Genomic DNA, 18776 nt, shown 5'->3' with positions numbered 1-18776 from the left:
CTGAACATTCGACAACATTAAACCCTAATCACTGCGCTTGCTCCAATTTTCTGGGGACACGTTATCACAGCTATGAGTCAAGTGGCCGACTATAACCACCCCAACGGAGGCTACCCCCACCTCGAAGGTCCCCATGTCACTTCTAAAGCAAGTCTCTTGGTGCCCAGGCTCTGACATGGTCCCTTCCCTGGGCTGGAGGGGAGGGCAAAGCCATCGTCGTTCTTTGAGAGCTGACTCCCGCTCCCAGAGCAGGCCGTAGACATGAGATGACACACACTGGACTGTCCAAAGGCCGAGGAAGAACTCGCCCCGTAAAGATGAGGAGGCCCGTCTTCCCCAGGGCTCCAGGCTGGCCAGTGCTCCGGGTGGCCTGGAGGACTCTGGAGAGCCTGGGCACCGGGGGAGGCCGGACAGCCAGGGAAGGGAACGGGAATGACGGTTGGTGGTGGTCAGCCTGGCGGTGGCCAGCCTGGCTCGGGAGAGCCTGGAGGAAGGGAGGAGCCTGTGCGCACCAGGCACTCTCTCAATACGCAAAACCCAGACATTCAACAGATGGCAGGCAGTGGCTTGGAATTCACAGAGAATGGAACAATCAGCGCATTCTCTGGCTGCATGGACGCTGGCTTCCAAAAGCAACAGGCACTTGGAGCCACTCAGCACTTACCAGCCCTCCCCCCATCTGGTTCCCACTGGGAGATCCCAGAATCGGGAGCAGCCTGCACAGTGATCTACAGGTCACCGAAGGCCTGAAATCCCTTCTTTTCCCTCCTGCTTTTCCCATACTTCCTGCAGCAATTAAGGAGGTTGGGGGAGGGTGGGCAGAGCAGCGCTGAACCCAGCGAGAGCTGATGGCTGGGTAATCCTCTCTCCCGCTCCATTAAGGACAGAAATAAAATTGCCATTTCAGCTCTGGGTGCAGCTGGAAAGAGGCTGTCATTCCCAGAATGTACAGAAAACTTAAGGGAAGGATGCACCGGAATGAGAAGCAACTTTTCCCATTTCCTAGTCAGATTAAAGGAGGATGGCAATCACGGCAGGGAGAGGCTGAGCCTCGGGGAGTTGCCTAATGCCCAGCGGTCCTAGATTTGGTTAATGACCCGCCTTAGCTCAGGCGCCCCAAACGCCCCCGCCCCCTGCTTGATTAGCCCCCTGGGGCAAAGGAGTCACGCTGAGCAACTGTCCTTGTGGGAAGGTGACCAGCCCTGCAGCCAGACGGGGTCGCTCTGGGGATTTCTGGGCGGTTGGTGGGGAGGGGCGCTGACCAACTCTGTAGCCGGAGGGGTCCGTGGCGGCCGGCACCTGCCCAGAGGTCACTTGCGGATAGGCTTGACGCTTGGCCCCGTCCCCCAGCGCCGGAACCAAACGGAAGAAGAGGGGGTGCGCCCTAGTGTGGGAAGGGAGGAAGGGGGAAGAGGGAAGGAAAGGAGAAGGGAGGGAAGAGGAGGGACAGGGAGGAAGAGGGAGGCGGGGGAGGGAGGGAGGGGGCGGGAGGGAAACCGGGGAGGAGGCGGAGGCGGAGGGAGGCGGGCGGGGGCCGCGCCGGGGGCGGAGCCGGCGGCCGCGCGCGCCAGAGGCGGCGGCCGGGCGCACCGGAGCGGCTTCGGGGCGCTGGTTGGCTGGTCTCCGCCGTCCCCGCGCCGCCGCCCCCTCCCGCCTCCCACGGCCCGCCCTCCCCGCGGCGGCTGGCGTCGGGAAAGTACAGTGAAAGTCCGAGCGCGGCCGCCGGGGAGATGGGGTCCGGCTCCTCCAGCTACCGGCCCAAGGCCATCTACTTGGACATCGATGGGCGCATCCAGAAGGTAGCTCCTCCCCAGCCTCCGCACCGCGGCCGCCGGGCACCCCGCGTCCCCCCAGCCCGGCGCCCGCGCCCTCCCCCCGAGCCCCCAGCCGCGCCGCGCTGGACCCCCGCCGTGCGATCCCGCTGGGCGGCCCCTCCGGGTGACGGCGGTGAGGAGGTGGTCGCCGGGGCAGGGCGGGGGGACCTGGCGGCGGCGGGCGGCCGGGGTGGGGGCCGTCGTCTCCGCGTCCGCGCGTCCTGGGTCGGGGCTGCAGCCTCTGACAACTTCGGCTGGGGGCGGGGGGCTCTGCGGAGCTGCTGTGCTCACGGGCCCCTCCCCCTCGCGGAAAGGGGCGACCCACTAGGGGGTATTTTTTCCACTTCATGGGCAGAGCTCTCTCTTAACAAATCTCATCGGGCCGAGTTTGTGTGTCCATGCTGGTGCATGAAGCCTTTCATTTCCTTCTGACCACCCCACAGCGGGGCCCCGGGCTGCCCTGCGGGTCGGGGTCCCCCCCCGCGAACACGGTGACCCAGGCACGGAGGGGGCCCGAGTCCGCCCTGCCGCCCCCACCCCTAGGCAGTGGCAGTACTTCCTGGCCAGCGGGGAGCAGGTGCGGGGGGGCGGGGCTTGGGGAGCAGGGGCTGTGCCCCGCAGCACCCCCACCTCCACCGCCCGTGTACCCCCCTGGGCAGATGGTCAGCTCTGACGGCGGAGGGGGGCCCTCAAGGCTGCTCTGCCTCCTGGGTCCTGTCACAGACAGACTGAGGGACAGGCTGGCCCAGCCCTGGGCCCCTCTGCCCCTCTCTGGAGGCATGAAGCCCTCCAGATGTCCACTGTCCCTAACCAACTTGACTCTCATCGCAGGGGCCTCCCGCGCAGACCCCCTTTGTTCCCGGCCCCTCCCTTTCTGAGCCCCTGGCCTGAGTCCAGAGCGTCCTGGACCCAGGCTTCTGATTGGCAGAGAGGAACAGTAAGAGAGCGGCTTGGAGGGGGGCATTTTGCGTCTCCTGTACCCCTCCCAGGAGAAAAGCCATAGTGCGGCATCTCTCCCCGCTCCCAAACTTCAGCTGGACATTTCAGGGAAGCTCCCACCTCTCCTCTTGCTCTTCTCAAGGACCCCCCACCCCTTGCCCGGCAGCCAGGGAGGGATCCCCCAGCCAGTCACGGAGGAGGCTTGGGGTCAGGGTGGCGGGGGGAGGCTCCAGAGATCTCTGGGGTGCCTCTGCCTGCTGATAGCCTTGCCAGAAGCCACCCTCACTCTCCCCATCCCCAGCTGCATCCCAGGAAGTGAGAATCCCCTTCCCCCACCATCACTCGGGTTAATAGAATCAGAGAGTGGGGAGCTGGAAACCTCTGGGAGGCCAGGCTGTCAAGCCTCTCCCTTCATCAGGGCTGGGTAGTTGGTCAGTGGCAGATGGAGGACCGGACCCCGGTCCCCAGACTTCCAGGACTCGGCACCTGTGACCGAACCAGAATTTAACATCCCCTCAAAGGCAGGAATGACCCTCGGTGCCATCCATCCCGCGCAGTGTACACACGTGCGTACAAATGTTCCCACATGTGTGCACATGTGTGTTCACACACAACGCATGCCTGAAATCGTGTGTGCGCACGTACACGCACAGATACACACACGTGCACGAGCCACCCACACACAGGCACAGACCTGCCCCATGCCAGCACACACACGCGTGCAAAGGTGCACAAACCCTCCTACCACACCAGAAGAGAATCTCCAAGATTGGCCTTTGTCCACCTTTTGAAAGAGGTGAGATGAGATGCCACCACTGGGTCAGAAGTGACAGCTGCTTCCCGAGAACTTCCCCAAGGTCCTCCCCCCGCCCCCCAGAAGCTGGATTGGAAGTGGGTAAGGAGCGGAAGAGAGGCACCACTGGTACAGGAGGAGAGCGTCGAGTCTGGCGAGCTCTGCCCTGACAGGCAGGCTGGGTTGTAGAAGGCGACACCCCGAGGTTGGTGTGACCTCCGGAAGAACAGCCCCGGATGCACACCTGCATTCAGGGGGGAGGCCGTGGCCTCGGGAGGGGCCGCATCTGCCGCCCAGTGCTGGCATCCCCGCTCTCTGTGCTCTCGAGCAAGTCCCCGGGCAGCTCTGGGCTGGCCCCGTCATCTGTAAAGGGGGACGGCGGTCGCTGCTTTATAGACTGTCCTGAGAAGGAAACGAGACCGTATGACCAGAGTGTGTGGGGCACTGTGGGGACGGGGTGGGCATCATGCACAAGTCCCTCTCTCTGTCTGAGAGTGGCCTTTGCTGATAGAGACGGCAGGGTGGGGGGTGCAGGTAGGCTGTGGTCTTGAAGCCTCGCCCACGGCCGCAACACCTGTTAGTGGTTCTTGACCTTGCTCTGTGCCCTCCTTCTTTGCTGTTGACACTGGTGGAGCCTCAGAGCTGGATTTTTCGCCCTGACTGGGAGCCAAGGCATCTGGGGTTTTCAGGCACGAGCTGGGAAAGGACAACGGTACATGGTGGGGACCACAGATGTCTCCACTGAGAACATTCGCAGCATCGTTTTCTGTCGCCTGTCGCCACGCTTTCTTTCCTTAAGGTCCTGGGCACTGGATTTGGTCCTGCTCTGTCTCCCTTTTGTCCTTCAGTGTGCTTCTCCCAGGAAGGTCATAGACACAGACCCCTGTGGCTTCCGAGGGGCGGGAGGCGCCCTGGGGGCGGGGGAGGGGCTGAGCCCCTGCTTTGTCTCCCCTGTGCTCTGCCCCTCCAGTGACCCTGCTCTTGGGTACCCCACGCTCCCCCCATGAGGGCACAGGCGTGGGGGACAGTGACTGCTGCAGGTGTCATGTGCTCTAGCCAAGCTTGGGGAAACAGTCCCACATCATCTGAAGGGAGGCCGCCAGCCCGGTCTGAGGACGTGCTTGGGGTGATGACATGGGAGGCGTCCGGGGCCTTGGAGAAGCCACTGCAGCCGCTGGATAGTGAGTTCGGTGCTTTCAGACGTGAAGAAGACTCGAGACAACTCGCCAACCAGCCCAGGCTGACGCAGTGCAGGACGGGCAGTGGGGTTTGGGGGATTGATCTCCCGCCTGCGGGCTTCCCTTCAGCGGCTTACAGAGGGGGCCGGAGGGCAGAGGAGGCTCACCGTCCAAGTCTGCACCCCCGGGTCCCCACAAAGCAGCAGAGAGCTGTGCGGCTGCCCCCGTGGCCTGGGCGAGGTCCCCAGTCTCTGTGTAAGGTGGGGATGCCCTCAGTGCTTCCTGTCATAGAATCGGCTGGACAAGACTGTCACTGAGCCCGCTCTCCAGACGAGCTGTCTAACAGCCACCGTGTGCGGGGGGCTGGGTCCCGTGTGAATGCGACACCCACGACTCTGTTCCACAGAGCCACAGGCTCACAGATAGTAAACCACAGCCGTGGCAGGGCGTCCGGTGATGGACAGAAGGACACAGCAGGCCCCGCTGGTGGGGCAGGGCTGTGATGCCAGAAGTGGGGGGCTTGAGGAATAGGCTCCCTTCCTTGGTGAAGACTGACTTTGGGGGGGCCCGGGGTGGGGGGAGGGCAGCCTCAGGGTGACCCAGGTTGGGAACTGCTGCATGGCCAAGGGGACAGCCTCACTCACCCCCATACACCTGTCCCCTTCATGCCTCCTCCCCGCTCCTGTTGGAGGAGGAGGGAATGGGAGCCAGGGGCCCCAAAGCTGGATAGCTGGGGATCCCCGCTCCAGAAGGCTCTTCTCTAGAAGCTGCTGCTTCTCCTCTTTGCCCAGAAGGTTTGCTTTTTTCTGTCCTCCGATGGCCCTGGCCTCAGTACCTGTCCTTTCTCCTGCTCACCCACGGTACCTCCAGAAAGAGGATGCACTCAACTGGGATGTCCTGGGGAGGCCAGGGCCATGCCCTTGGCCTTGGAGAGGTGGAGGGGCCCTGCCTGCTAGCACGTCCAGGTGTGAGTTTGAAGCCTTACCAGTGAAGAAGAGGGAGGGGTTTCATGTGACCTTGGGCCTGGCTTTGGGCTGGGGCCGTGGAGAAGCCGCATCTGGGTGAGGACAGTCTCCCAGGGAGCCGGCGTCCATGCCGCCTGGGCCCGCTGGGCCGGGATTCCGGGTGGTAGGCCCCGGTTCCTCCCCAGGCTCCTACAGGGCTCAGACCACGGTTTTCCTCTGTGGCCGGGCCCTCCCCTGCCCCCACCCTTGGAGTTCAGGCCTCTGCAGCCCAGCCAGCCGCCTCCCTTCCTCCCACCTGCCTCCCTCTGTCCCCACTGGCTCCAGCCCTGAGCCCTCCCAGGGACTTCAGGCTCCTATGCCTTCATTGCTTGCCTTGGCGCAGACATGAGCTGCCCACTCTTCTTCGGGTCAGTCCTGTTTTCTGTTTTTGAAAGAAGGGGTACAGCTGCCCCTGTCTTGTTCCTTGGTGGTCGGCACGGCAGGACCTTGAGTCCCCCCCGAATCATGGGCACCTTTCCCCTTCCTGGAAAATATGTCTGTCCTGCCATCTGGCAAAGCCCAGTGACAATTTCCTTTCACTTTAAGATGTGTGCACCTGCTCTGTCCACGCTTCGAGCCAGCAGAGCCCGCCAGCCAGGGTGGGGGAGGGGGCGGTCTCCCTGGGCTTGCACAGGGCTGATCTGCTGACCAGGCAGACTCATGGTGAGTGCTCTGGGCTCAGGTGCTTCTGTTAACCCCGAGTCTCTGCCGGGTAACGGGGACTCCCCTCGGCCATCCCCTGTTCCAGCACCTTCTGTGTATCTTCCTTTAAATGTTGATAGCTTGAGATATTCACGCGGGGACTGAAATGGTGACAGAGGCTAATGGCAAGGCAGGGAAGTTTGGAGGGGGGAGTCATCCGACACCGTCTTGGTTTCCAGCATAAAACCAGAGGTGGTCTGTTGGGAGACCCAGAAGGCATTCTGCCTCCAGGCCTGCTCCCCTGCCCCTGAGCTCACGATGGCTCCCAATGGCTCACAATGGCTCATGACGACCCATCCGTCTGTCTCCTGCTGGGTCAGAGCTGGGAGGCGAGGCTCAATAGGAACTCCGCGTGTTCAGCCTCTTACTCAACAAGCAGATCAGCCCCACGGCCTGCGGTGCCCACAGGTGTTGTACAAACAGAAACCCTTGGAAACGCAGCCTCTCCGAACTCTACCCAGCCCTGGGCGCTGAGAGTCAGGGTGTGCGGCCTCCCTCCTCCTTCCCATGTGCCGTGGCCTGGAAGCTCCTTCCCAACATCTGGAGGCCCCAGCAGGGGCGTGGCTGAACCCCACTGATGTCATCAGGATTGACAGATGATGACGCGGAGGTCTCGCAGACTGCATGCAGCTCCTCTGTCTTGGAGGGGTGGCCACCCGGAGTGGGGAGGGACAGACAGCCCCGCAGGTCCAGCTCTGTCCCTTGACAGCTTGGAGGCCCAAGGGAAATCATCTTGTCCTCGGTAAAGTGGGGATGGCAGTGACGCCCCCATCGGGTGACCACAGATGGCGCTGAGTAATGTGTAAAGTGCCCAGGGTGAGCCGGCGATGTGGGGGGCTGGGTCAGCACGTTTTGCATGTAGGCCTTGCTCCCTGCCTCCCCTGGGACCCTGTGGAGGGAGCTGAGGCAGCCCGTCCTGTCCCTGGTTCCCATCCTGCGAGCCCACTGCCAGCCGGAACTAAGGCCCCAGGCCCCCAGGTCCCACTGTCCGGGACCCTTTGTCTCCAACTTGGCAGAGGCTGCTGGAAACAGAACCCCGGGAGTTCTGAACTGGGAGGACCAGCTGTCCCCCAGGGCTGCTGGGGGTACGGGCTGCCTGGCCTCAGACGTGGGCAGAGTGCAGCTGTGGTCTTCAGGGAAGAGAAGCAAGAGAAGGCGAAGGGTGTAGTGTCCCAGTCACACCGCTGACGGGAGCCAACAGCGGATGAAAGAGGAAACGCCCTCGGCAGAGCGTGACGGCAGAGCCAGCCACCTCCCGGGAGCCCAGGACACAACCCCGCAGTCAGACAGCGGGACTAGACGCACAGGGTGCCTTGGTCCCGGAGGCTGGCCCCGTATCCCTGTCCCGGCTCTGCTGCCCCCGAGGCCCCTCCCACAGCAGAAGCCACAAGGCTGAGCCCTCCACACCCAGTCCCCTGCTTCCAGGTCACGGATGCAGCGGGGGTGCCCCTGGGAACTGGAGGGGGTCTTGCGCTCGAAGGGATAAGAGGGCACCCAGAGGACACAAAGGGACCCCAGGCAGGCACCTGGGCAAGACACCAGCAGCTCACCGGCAGGTTCCGCCCCAGGGAGGGACGCCCTCCTGCATCTTGGCTTCCCGCTCAGCCGCGCGGTGATGAAATGGGAGCTGGCCACCGAGCTGTCACGACCTGGCCCAGCATTGCCCCCGTCCCTGGAAGCACGTGCCCCAGCCTGGGGAGACGGCCTGACGCTCGCCACCCGGCTTCGGACGGGTGAGAGGGATCCGCCGGCCCTCGCTCAGCTCGCGGGGCTGTCTCCTCCCCGTTTGGATGCTGAGTGTCTGCAGTTCCAGGTTCTGACTCAGGAAAACATCCCCTTTGGTGCACAAAGACCCAGCCGCAGGAGCGTGCAAAGCACATGCATGTCTCCCTGGCGTGTGTGGTGCACGGGCCGGTCGTGGGTCCGGTATGAGCGGCACTCAGTTCTCGGCTCGTTCACTACAACAGTCTCCACCGTCGCCTCGACCGCCTCCAGCCCAGTCCACGCGTCCCCCACCTCCACCACGGCTCACGTCTGCTCCCCGGATCCGTGAGCCGAACCCCGCTGGGAGCCCCGGCCCGACAGGCACTCGCGGCCCGAGATTACAATAGAGCCCGAACGTCTGTGCCCGTTGGATTTAGACGATGCCCGTGTGACTGTTTTTTTTAATCATAACAAAATACACGTAAACGTTGTCGCCTTAACCGTTTCCGGGTTCCATGGCGCTGAGCGACCTCCTCGTGCAGCCACCCACCGTGCGTCCTGAGTCCGTCTTCTTGGAGTGAAACTCTGTCCCCAATCACCGCGAGCTCCCCTGGCCCCTCCCCGCGGCGGGCACCCGCCAGCTCCTCTCTGTCCCTGTGGGTCCCTCCCGTGAGTGGGTCCCACGGCGTTTGTCCTGCAGCTGGCTTATTTTACTGGGTGGGATGTCCTCAAGCTTCGTCCACGTCGTGGCATGGGCGGCCTCCTTTTTGAGCCTGAATCCTGCTCCGTCGTGTGTCTTCTCCACGGTCTGTTTATCCGTCCACCCTCCGCGAACCCCCTCATCGTCCAGAAATCTCAGTCGTTCCCCATCGTGTTTCCTCGGCTGGCAAAGCCTGGGTCTAGGCATCGGGTACATTCCTGTGTTTTCTGAACAGCCCTCCTCTCCCTCAAGCCCTCCACGGTCTCCTGGTCGCGGCTGCGTGAATCCGAGGACTCGGGTGTGGTGTGGTCTGGGAAGTGGGACACGTCCGGGCGGGACAGCGAACTGCTCAGGGAAGGCGGCTGCCCCCGGCTGCAGAGACCTCGCGGGCGCGAACCCGCAGCGGGACGTCACGGTCAAGAGCGCGGATTCTGGGGCAAGCGCGTCTGCTTTTGAAGCTGGTCTCGTGCAGGCAAGTTCCTTACGCGCCTCAGTGATTCTGTCTGTGACGTGGGGTGACGGGAGCGCCTCCCCAATGCGGTCATCTCGCGACATGCGTAAATGTGCCAATGTGGAAACAGGGCCAGTACGTGGTGAGAGCTGCATAAAGTCCCTGGTATTTTTATCTTTTTGTTCATAATTATTTATTTGCGTCGTGGCTACAAGGCAGTCAGAGCTCTGTGTCTTGTTGGGAGAGCCTGACGGAGACCCCCGGCTTGGCGCTCCGGGTGGGCAAGTGGCCCCGGGGCAGCCAGCCGTCGGTCCGGCACTGGCCCCGTGTCGAGGCACGCTCTGTGACATGCAGGGCCAGCCCAGCCCCCGGTGCTCCCCGCTCTGTGATACCACACTCCCCCCGGGGTAGCCCCAGGTCCTCCCTCCTTCCCACGGATGCCATTCGTTTCTCCTCTGTTCCAGAGCTGGAGCCCTGGGGACCGCAGGGAGGAGGGCCGGCGATGGGGCGTGGGTGAACCGGGACCACCAGCCCCGCCTGTCCACCCGTACTCGGTGCACGAGGGTCCGGCTGCAGACTCATTTGTTTTGCTAGAGAGGGTGGTTGTGATGCCCATAGCTCCTAGCACTGAGTTTGCTGTTGGAGGGAGATGTACAGTGGAGTGTGTGGTGAGCCGCTGTCCGTGGCGGCCCTGGGGGGCTTGTTGCCACACTTGCCACTGGAATTCTGACCACACCCCCCGCAAAGGCCCTTGGGCCCCGGGGTGCAGCCTGGGGGAGCTGCTCAGCCCTGGGGGAGACGGAGGGCTGAGTGCTTTGGGGAAACAAAGTCAGAGGCCTCCCGTGGAATGGCGGGAGTTGGCACAGACTCTCTCCGTTGAGCCCCATGGAGGCCGCCCTGCACCAGCAAAGGGAGGGGCCGGGCTGCGACGTGAGGGCTGGTTGCACGCGGGCTGATGTGTTTTGCAAGCGGTTCCTGGAGCCCGGTGATCCAGCCTCTTTATCCTTATAGCTTCTGCCTTAGGGAATGCTTTTAAAAAACTTGTATAGCCTTGCAAATAACAGAGAAAGAGGCCCCACAGCTGACATTATCATCTAGAGAACTTCAATGATGTTGGATTTGCATTTGCAAGAGCAGGAGCCCGGGGCTTGCGTGGGGAAGGGCTGACCGTGGACCCGCTGCGAGGTGTGGCCGCCGGCCAGGCTGGAGCAGCCGTTTCCAGGGCGCGTGGGGAGCAGCCCGCGGACCGATTTCGCTCAGAGCTGTGCTCTGTAAACGTCATGCAGGAAAAGTGGAGACGTGAGCCGTGGTTGAAGGGGCACACGTCCTCTGAGACCGCTCACTGGGGCCTCCGAAGGCTGCCCCTTCTGGCCGGCCCAATCACAGAGCATCCGGAGCTCAGGGCAGACACCAGAGGGGCTGGGAAGCGCGACCCCAGCCCTGGCCAGTGAGGCCTGGCCTGTTGGGACCCCCTAAGACTCCAGACTCCCTCGGGGCCGCCCAGATGCGTGGCCGTGTATCCAATCCCATTTTGTGGGTGTCGTTTGGAAGGCTGTGTCCCAGATAGCGGAGGTGGGGGACGGCATCTGTGCCCCAGTGGCAAAGCCGGCCTGGAGGGGCCCAAGGAGCCGGGGTCCAGAGGGGCTCCCAGAGCACAGCAGTGCGTGGGGAAGTGTAGGAGCCGCGAATTTCCCCCACAGGTATTTCTGGAAGCCGGGCTGGGTGGCGCTGGGCGGAGCAGGTGAGGAAATGGGTGCCAGCCTCGGGGAGCCGCGTAGAAAAGGGCGGGTGGCATCTGGACGTCGGCGGGGTGCACAGCCTTGCAGGAGGAGGCGCTGAGAATGACTGTCCCTCCAGGGGTGGGGGACCCTGGGTCTCCTGGGTGCTGCGCGGAATCCACCGAGGCTGCAGGCTGCAGGCCGGGCCTCCCAGAGCACTCCACTCCCCCTGCCCCCACCCTGGCCCCTGCCTCCCACCCGCCCGGGGCTGGATCTCTGATTCGGCCTCAGCCTCTGCAGTGAGCTCTCAGCTCGTCCTCCCAAGGGAGTGAGCAGGCGGCCGGAGAGGCCACTCTACAGCGGAGGAGGGTCCGGGCCCCAGAGGGGCCCCTCAAGGTGCCTCCCGCCCCCACCTGCCCCTCCTAAGGGGTCCAGGCTCGGCTTCTGGAGGAAAGAGCCGGGGCCTGGCAGCTTTCCGCCCACCGCTGTGAGCCCCAGGCTTTCCGCCCACCGCTGTGAGCCCCAGGCATCGAACTAAAGAGCGAGCCCGCACGCAGGTCTGGGCACGGCGTGGCTGGGGACACATGTCCCCAAGCTGAGGTTACATCCCAGTGACACGCCACCGCCGAAGTCCAACGGCCTCGAGCAGAGCCCTGACCTTTGGAGGGACTGCGGCAGCCCCGCAGGAGGCCCGAGAGGCTTCAGCATGGCAGGTGGAGGCCAGCCCCTGAGGGACACGGTGCAGCGTGGGGAGGCCACGGGGAGGCCACAGGGAGGCCACAGCAGCTGCTGACTTGGCCTCCAGGCTCCCTCGCCCACACTCGGACACTTCTTTTCTGGCAGGAAACTCTGTTCTGTTTTTCTAACGAAACTTCAGGTCAGTAGAAAGGAAAGGAATAAGAGGAGGCCCGGGAGGCAGGAAGGACAGACTTCTCTGCTCCCTGCGGCCCTGAACTGCCCACTTTCTCCCACGTCTCTCGGATTTCCGTGTCCTCGGCCGCGGCTCGCCAGGTGGCTCTGTGAGGACCGCAGCCCCGCTGCCCACGCTGTCCCACGCTCTGCCACCGCCGTGTCCGTCCCCAGCCTGTGACTGCTGTAGGATGAGGTGTCCCTGTCCCGGCCCCAAAACTTCTGGGGCTATCGCAGTCCTTTCAAAGGGCATCTAAGGTTACTGTACTGGGATGTGTCATGAGAGAGAACTTTGGATAAAAGCATGCCCCTCCCTCTGCTTGCCTTGCTCATGCACTTGGCACAAAGTGGCCGTGAAAAGTGAGCAGTGCGGGGGGAGTGTGAATGGCCGCGGGTAACAGGAGGGAGTGGGGTTTGCTTCCCAGGCCTGCCGTGGAGAGGCGGGGAAGGACATGGGAGCGTCACAGCTTGTCCTGGGCGCGCTCGGCTCACGGTGTGGATCTGGGTTTCGTGCACGTGCAGACCCAGCGTGGGCCTCGAGACGGTTGGGTAGTGAACGATTTCCAAGATTACTTGAAGATGCTCGGATGAGGGAATAGTGCCGACACGTGGTTGCCTCGGGAGAGAAGTCGCAGTCCCCCGTGTAATCCCTGGAAAGGAGGCTCGAGCAGAAAGATGCTCCAGCCTCCCCCCAAAGCCTGGATGGCTTCTCCTGGAAGGACCTCAAGGCCTCAGTTGCCTGGAATCCTCAGAGTCCGACCCTTAACCCAACCTCAGGGCCAGCACCTGCCCTTCAGCCAAGGCCTCTGCGGCCACCCGTTGGCCTGCCCCAAGGACCCACGGGAAGGACCAACTCCCACCCCAGCCCTGCCTCGGCTGCACACTGGGACTCCCCTGTGTCCTTCCTGCCAGGAAAGAGGATGGGAGCCGTGGTGCTCACTTTCCAAGGTGCCGGAGCTCGGGGTCTCCGCTGAGGAGGGTTTTCCTGCCTCCCAGGCTAGGACTCCCCCAGGTTTGTCACCAGCTGTCACGCCCTCGGCCTTGCCCATCACAGCTGAGGGTTACATACTGGGGTTTCCTGTGGGCGGTCCTCCCCAGCACCCCTCCTCTCCACCGCCCTCCCCCTGGGCATGAAGAAGCCTGGACCCCGAGACAGACCTCACTGGCCCACACTCAGCCCCTGATAAAGGAGAGACCTTGGGGGGAGGGGCGCAGGTTAGCGGGGAGAGCCACATGGGGGCCCAGCGCAGGGGGAAATGCAAGGGTCATACATGGAGAGCCGCCTCCGGTTTGAGCGGGAACTCAAGAAGTAGACCCAGCCGAAACCAGAGACCCCTCCGGAAATGTCCTCGCTGGAAGCAGTCCTCGGTAGGGAGCGCCACGTCTGCACACATCTTACCCTTTCTGGGGTCCCCTCCTTGTATTTTCAGTCCCCTGCGATCCATCCTCTGTATCCAGGGAGAGTGACCTCAGACGGCAGAAGCAGAAAAACAACGGAGCGATGCAGAAGAGTGACAGGATTGGCCATGACAAACGGGTTCCCTGCGGGGGAGGCCTCGGACCCTCGCAGACACAGGCGCAGGCACACGGGCCCCAAGACGCCGCTGAGCCGGGGCAGTCCGGGGCCTGAGCTGGAGGGCTGTTTGCACAGTCTCCGTAGCTGTGTCCCGGGTCGTGCTAATGAGCGTGGCCAGCCGGGACGGGAACTCCCCTGCGAGGCCACACTGTTCTTCCCCAGCCTCCCCGCCCCCTGCTCCAGCCCAAGGCCACATCTGCTCTCATGGGGGGGAGAAGGGGATGGACCTCCCGTCCATGATCCATCCCCCAGCCTCTCCTGTTGTGTGCTCCCGGTCGTAAATGCACTCCGTGCCTCACGCAAGTTCAAGGATTCCTGTCCCTGCGAAGAGCCCAGCCTGAGCGCAGAGGCCAGGGCTGCATCCCGTCCTGGGGCTGCCGTGGCATATTTCCGCTCTCCACACGACTGCAAACGGCTCCGACTTACGCTCTCGAAGCTCTGGAGGCCAGAGTCCAGGATCCACTCAGCTGCACTGAAATCAAGTGATTGGCAGAGCCTCGCTGCCCTGGGGGCTCCTGGGGGGAGCCGTTCCTCGCTCTCCTGCTCCTGGGGTCGTCTGCACACTTTGGCTCGTGGCCACACTGCTCAGGTGCCTTCGGAACCGTCTTCACATCTCTCTCTGCTGCCATACAATTCTGTGACTTCATTAAGGCGCGCCCTGCTGTGACCGGGGCTCATCTCATCCCAGGATCCTTCATCTCATCATGTCTGCAGAGACGTGGCCCCGTAAGGCGGAGAATGGTGTCATCCTGCGGGCTCCTGGCCTCAGGCCGCGCTGCACGTCCTGTCCCCAAGCCTCCTCCCGTACTGGCCAGCAGGATCGTGGGTCTGGAGTGGGGGCGAGGCACAGTGAGGGGGCGGCCGCTTCCCTTCACCGGCAGCCCAGTGCACCTTGCTCTGCGGCCTTCCATCCCTGCAGGACGGGTCACTTCCGCCTTCGTTCGTGTGCACGCTGCCGCCACCGTGTCCCCTGCCTGCCGGCCGGCCACACACCACAAGCAGGATCTCACCTGTCTCTCTACTCCCACGCCAGACCTCGCTGTTCATCCGGATGGAGTGAGCTCCCGCCGTGCTGAGCGGCTATGCCTCCCAGACGCTTTGGCCTCGTAGACGTTTGCCGAGGCCCTCCCGTGTGCGGGAGCAGAGGGACGAAGCTGTAGCTCGCTCGCCCCCCACACCCTGCCCTGCCATCACCTCGTTGGCCTGGGATGGGCAGCGGGGTTCGCGTCTGGCCCCGCTCCACGCCAGTTGTGTGACCCGACGCTCAGATTCCAGATCTGTGACACGGGGTTAGCGCCAGCCCAGCAGACCTCTGGCCGGTGCCCACAACGTCCCAGATGCCGCTCTAAGGATTTTACGGGGGCGACCAGTGCCTGCCACATGTTGCAGGCACGGAGAGTGTGCAGTGAAGATTTTGCCCAAAGCCCCGGGGTGCGTGCGAGGCTGAGCTGCCGGTGGACCCAGGAAGGCCGGTTTTGGGCTCCGTCCCCACAGGGCAGACTTAGGGAAAGGTGTACCCACGTGATGGACGGTCTCTGCAGCCTCCCGGGCTCAGTGCAGAGACGGCCCCACGGGGGCTTACAACGCCTCAAAGCAGGTGGGGCTGGCATTACCCCCACTCTGAGGAGGGAAGGGCTCTGCCAGGGTGGAGAGAACGATATTTGGGCCCCCCCTTGTGTTTGCCCCAAACTGAGTCTCCCACAGTTCCTGGAGGCTTTGTACGCTCCTTCGGGGTCCTGGGTATCGTCCCGCCCAGTGGCCTCCGCCATCCCACGCGGGTTGGTCACCCCGAGCCGTCAGTTCCTCTGTGCTCCCTTGCCGACTGTCCCCCCCGATGCCAGACACTCACACAAGCCCTTCCTCTCCATCACTGTCACCGCCATTCACTCGCTGTGTGGCTTTGGAAACGTTCCTGAAACTCTCTGAGCCTTAGTATCTACCGAATGGAAAGAATGACACCCACGTCCGAGGCAGGCTTTAAGGATCGAAGGTTTTATGCCCAATAATAGCAAAGAAAAGAAAGGGGACCGTCTCCCCCCACCTCCACACACACTCTCTCTCTCTCTCTCTCTCTCTCACACACACACACACACACACACACACACACACACACACACACTTGTTTTCAAGTCAGGATCCATGCCAGGCCGGGTGCTGCCTCTGTCCACTGTCTCCATAAGTCTCTTTCCGTCCACGTGTTTGGTCCATCCCTGCCCTTGATCTGGTGAAGAATTCATCCTTCAGGCACGCCCTGAGACGCAGATACAGACGTGTACCGTACAGAGATACAGAGATGTGGGTGGAGATGGAGATGGGACACCTGAGGAGGGATAAGGGAGATGGTTGTTGACTTCCTCTCCGTGCGACAATCACACTGTGATTCTGAACCACGAGATGTTGGGATGTTAGGGATCCACTCGGAGATGTGCACAGATGACGCAGAACGTTGTCTCCACTGAGCTCACGACCACCTCAGCAGGGAGGGAAGCCAGGGTGCGGACCCACCGGCTGGGTCGGTGCGGACGGCCGGGCTGGCAGGTGGGGGGCAGGGCTGCTGCAGGCACTCGAGCGTCTCCAGCGCACAACAGGACTTCTCTTCTTAAAGATTTTATTTATTGATTTGAGAGAGAGAGAGAGCGCGCGCACAGGCATGCAAGGAGGAGGGGCAGAGGGAGAGAAAGAATCCTCAGACAGCGTCCATGCCCATCACGGAGCCCGACACGGGGCTCAATCTCACGACCTTGAGATTGTGACCTGAGCCGGAATCATGATTCTGGGGCTTCACTGATGGAGCCCGCCGGGTGCCCCCGGGGCTTCTCTATAGAAGAATGTGTGCAGTGAGTCTGCCTGTAGTAAGAAATGGTGGTTTCTGCTATTATTTCATGTTCTTTTCAAACACACTGACCAGAAAGATACCTCCTGACTTGGAAAGGGAAATGATGCCTAATGCAGAGTTTATTTGAGCGATCGCCTGCCTGGCGGTTAACTGTAGTCGTTCTGACTGTGTGGTTATCCTTACCTGCTCTAGACAAGGAGCAGCACAGCATGAATGATACGCTCAGGCATACGTGTCTGTGAAATTCAGAATTAGAGGAGAACTGCGGACACACTGCCGACGCGCATAGGAGGAGAGCGACGAGGCCAGCCTACGATCTTGGCCTTAGTTAAGTCACGCGTTTATTTCCAGAGTGTTTAAAAACATTAAAGTTGGGATTCTGGTCTTGGTCTCTGCTTAGCCTGTCTTCTGTATTAAACTTATAATTCTTGGGCACTGATAAGCCAAAGGGAATTTGCCTTTAACTCCCCCAAAGACAGAAAAGTGGCGAATCTGCGGATGGGTTTACATTGGCTATTATCTGGGCCAGGTTGAGTTCTAACTCCTGGAGCTGGAACATGGGATCCAGGAGCCAGAGTGAAAATTCTCTAGTTTTCTTCCAGGGCAAAGTCTTACACAAGCTTATAGAAGTGTAGGTAAGACCTTAGTAGATTACAGACGCTACAGAAGACAATCACGGCTTGGTCAACAAAAGATAAGGAATTTGAACTGATTTATTTTTCCTCTGGGAGAGGAGCCTAAGTCAATATCCGCTCCAAGTACGCCATCAGAAATATCGGCAGTCGGAAAACAAGGCAAACAGAGAATGCATATGTCATCATGGGCAAGGGACCTACCTCCCACACAGACCTCCTACAGCTCTCCTGGCGGCACAGCCTCTGTCTCTGGCCTTAGAGCCAGTTGGGAGGGGGGGGGTCTGAGTTTGCATGTGGGTCTACACTGGCCAGGCCAGGCCAGCTTCTTCACTCTCTGCGACAGGGGTGATGGTGACACCAAGCTTATGAGGTTCTTATGAGGACCCAGTGTCACGGGGCTTGTAGGGCATTTGGCTCAAGTTCTGGCCCAAGCATAGGCTCAGTCCTATTAGGCAGCGGTGATGGGGGATGTGGTGGTGGTGTGGCGATGCTGGTGATGGCGGAGATGGTGCTGGTGGTGGAGGAGGTCATGGTGAAGCTCATGGCAGGGATAGTGCTGGTGGTGGTGGAGGTCATGGTGGAGGTCCTGGTGGAGGTCATGGCAGGGATGGTGCTAGTGGTGGTGGAGGTCCTGGTGAAGGTCATGGCAGGGATGGTGCTGGTGGTAGAGGAGGTCATGGTGGAGGTCATGGCTGGGATGGTGCTGGTGGTAGAGGAGATCATGGTGGAGGTCATGGTGAAAGTCCTGGTGGAGGTCATGGCGGGGATGGTGCTGGTGGTGGTGGAGGTCATGGTGGAGGTCCTGGTGGAGGTCATGGCAGGGATGGTGCTAGTGGTGGTAGAGGTCCTGATGAAGGTCATGGCAGGGATGGTGCTGGTGGTAGAGGAGGTCATGGTGGAGCTCATGGCAGGGATAGTGCTGGTGGTGGTGGAGGTCATGGTGGAGGTCCTGGTGGAGGTCATGGCAGGGATGGTGCTGGTGGTAGAGGAGGTAGTGGTGGAGGTCATGGCAGGGATGGTGCTAGTGGTAGAGGAGGTCATGGTGGAGGTCATGGCTGGGATGGTGCTGGTAGTAGAGGAGGTCATGGTGGAGGTCATGGTGGAGGTCATGGCAGGGATGGTGCTAGTGGTGGTAGAGGTCCTGGTGAAGGTCATGGCAGGGATGGTGCTGGTGGTAGAGGAGGTCATGGTGGAGGTCATGGCAGGGATGGTGCTAGTGGTAGAGGAGGTCATGGTGGAGGTCATGGCAGGGATGGTGCTGGTGGTAGAGGAGGTTATGGTGGAGGTCATGGCTGGGATGGTGCTGGTGGTAGAGGAGGTCATGGTGGAGGTCATGGTGGAGGTCCAGGTGGAGGTCATAGCAGGGATGGTGCTGGTAGTAGAGGAGGTCATGGTGGAGGTCATGGCTGGGATGGTGCTGGTGGTAGAGGAGGTCATGGTGGAGGTCATGGTGAAAGTCCTGGTGGAGGTCATGGCAGGGATGGTGCTGGTGGCGGAGGAGGTCCAGGTGGAGGTGGTGATGGCGGCGCTGGCATCATTAGCCTGACCTAAACCAGCAGATGCAGACTTCAGCCTCAGCTCATTGGCACGGGAGGATGTTTGGGCGCCGTTGCTCCCCCAATGGACAGATCCCGGGCTCCATGGGATGCAAAGGAACTGCCCACAGTTCTGCCCACGGGGCCTTATCTTCCAAAGACTTCCTTCCACCTTTAACAGAAGAGAAAACTAATGCAGGGAAATCCCAGGGATCACTGAGTCTATCAAAGTATTTTTTTTAACTCCTACCTGCTGGTTCTGGTAACTGATTAATACATATT

The 18776-nt window shown here is 61.6% G+C and overlaps 1 protein-coding gene across 2 annotated transcripts in view; it reads left to right on the top strand.

Annotated features, from left to right (window-relative positions):
• The first annotated feature begins 1588 nt into the window (after window positions 1-1588).
• Window positions 1589-18776, top strand: part of PDE9A (phosphodiesterase 9A) — an 82966-nt gene continuing 65778 nt past the window's right edge. For both annotated transcript variants that reach the window (XM_047719393.1, XM_047719383.1), the window contains exon 1: window positions 1589-1799. In XM_047719393.1, the coding sequence (XP_047575349.1) occupies window positions 1731-1799 (69 nt within the window). In that variant the 5' untranslated portion in view covers window positions 1589-1730. The remainder of the gene's footprint in view (window positions 1800-18776) is intronic.

This window comes from Lutra lutra, chromosome 1 (assembly GCF_902655055.1).
Source record: "Lutra lutra chromosome 1, mLutLut1.2, whole genome shotgun sequence".
Lineage (NCBI taxonomy): Eukaryota > Metazoa > Chordata > Mammalia > Carnivora > Mustelidae > Lutra > Lutra lutra.
Note: the sequence above shows the minus strand (reverse complement) of the source record. Positions and strands in the feature narration are given on the sequence as shown.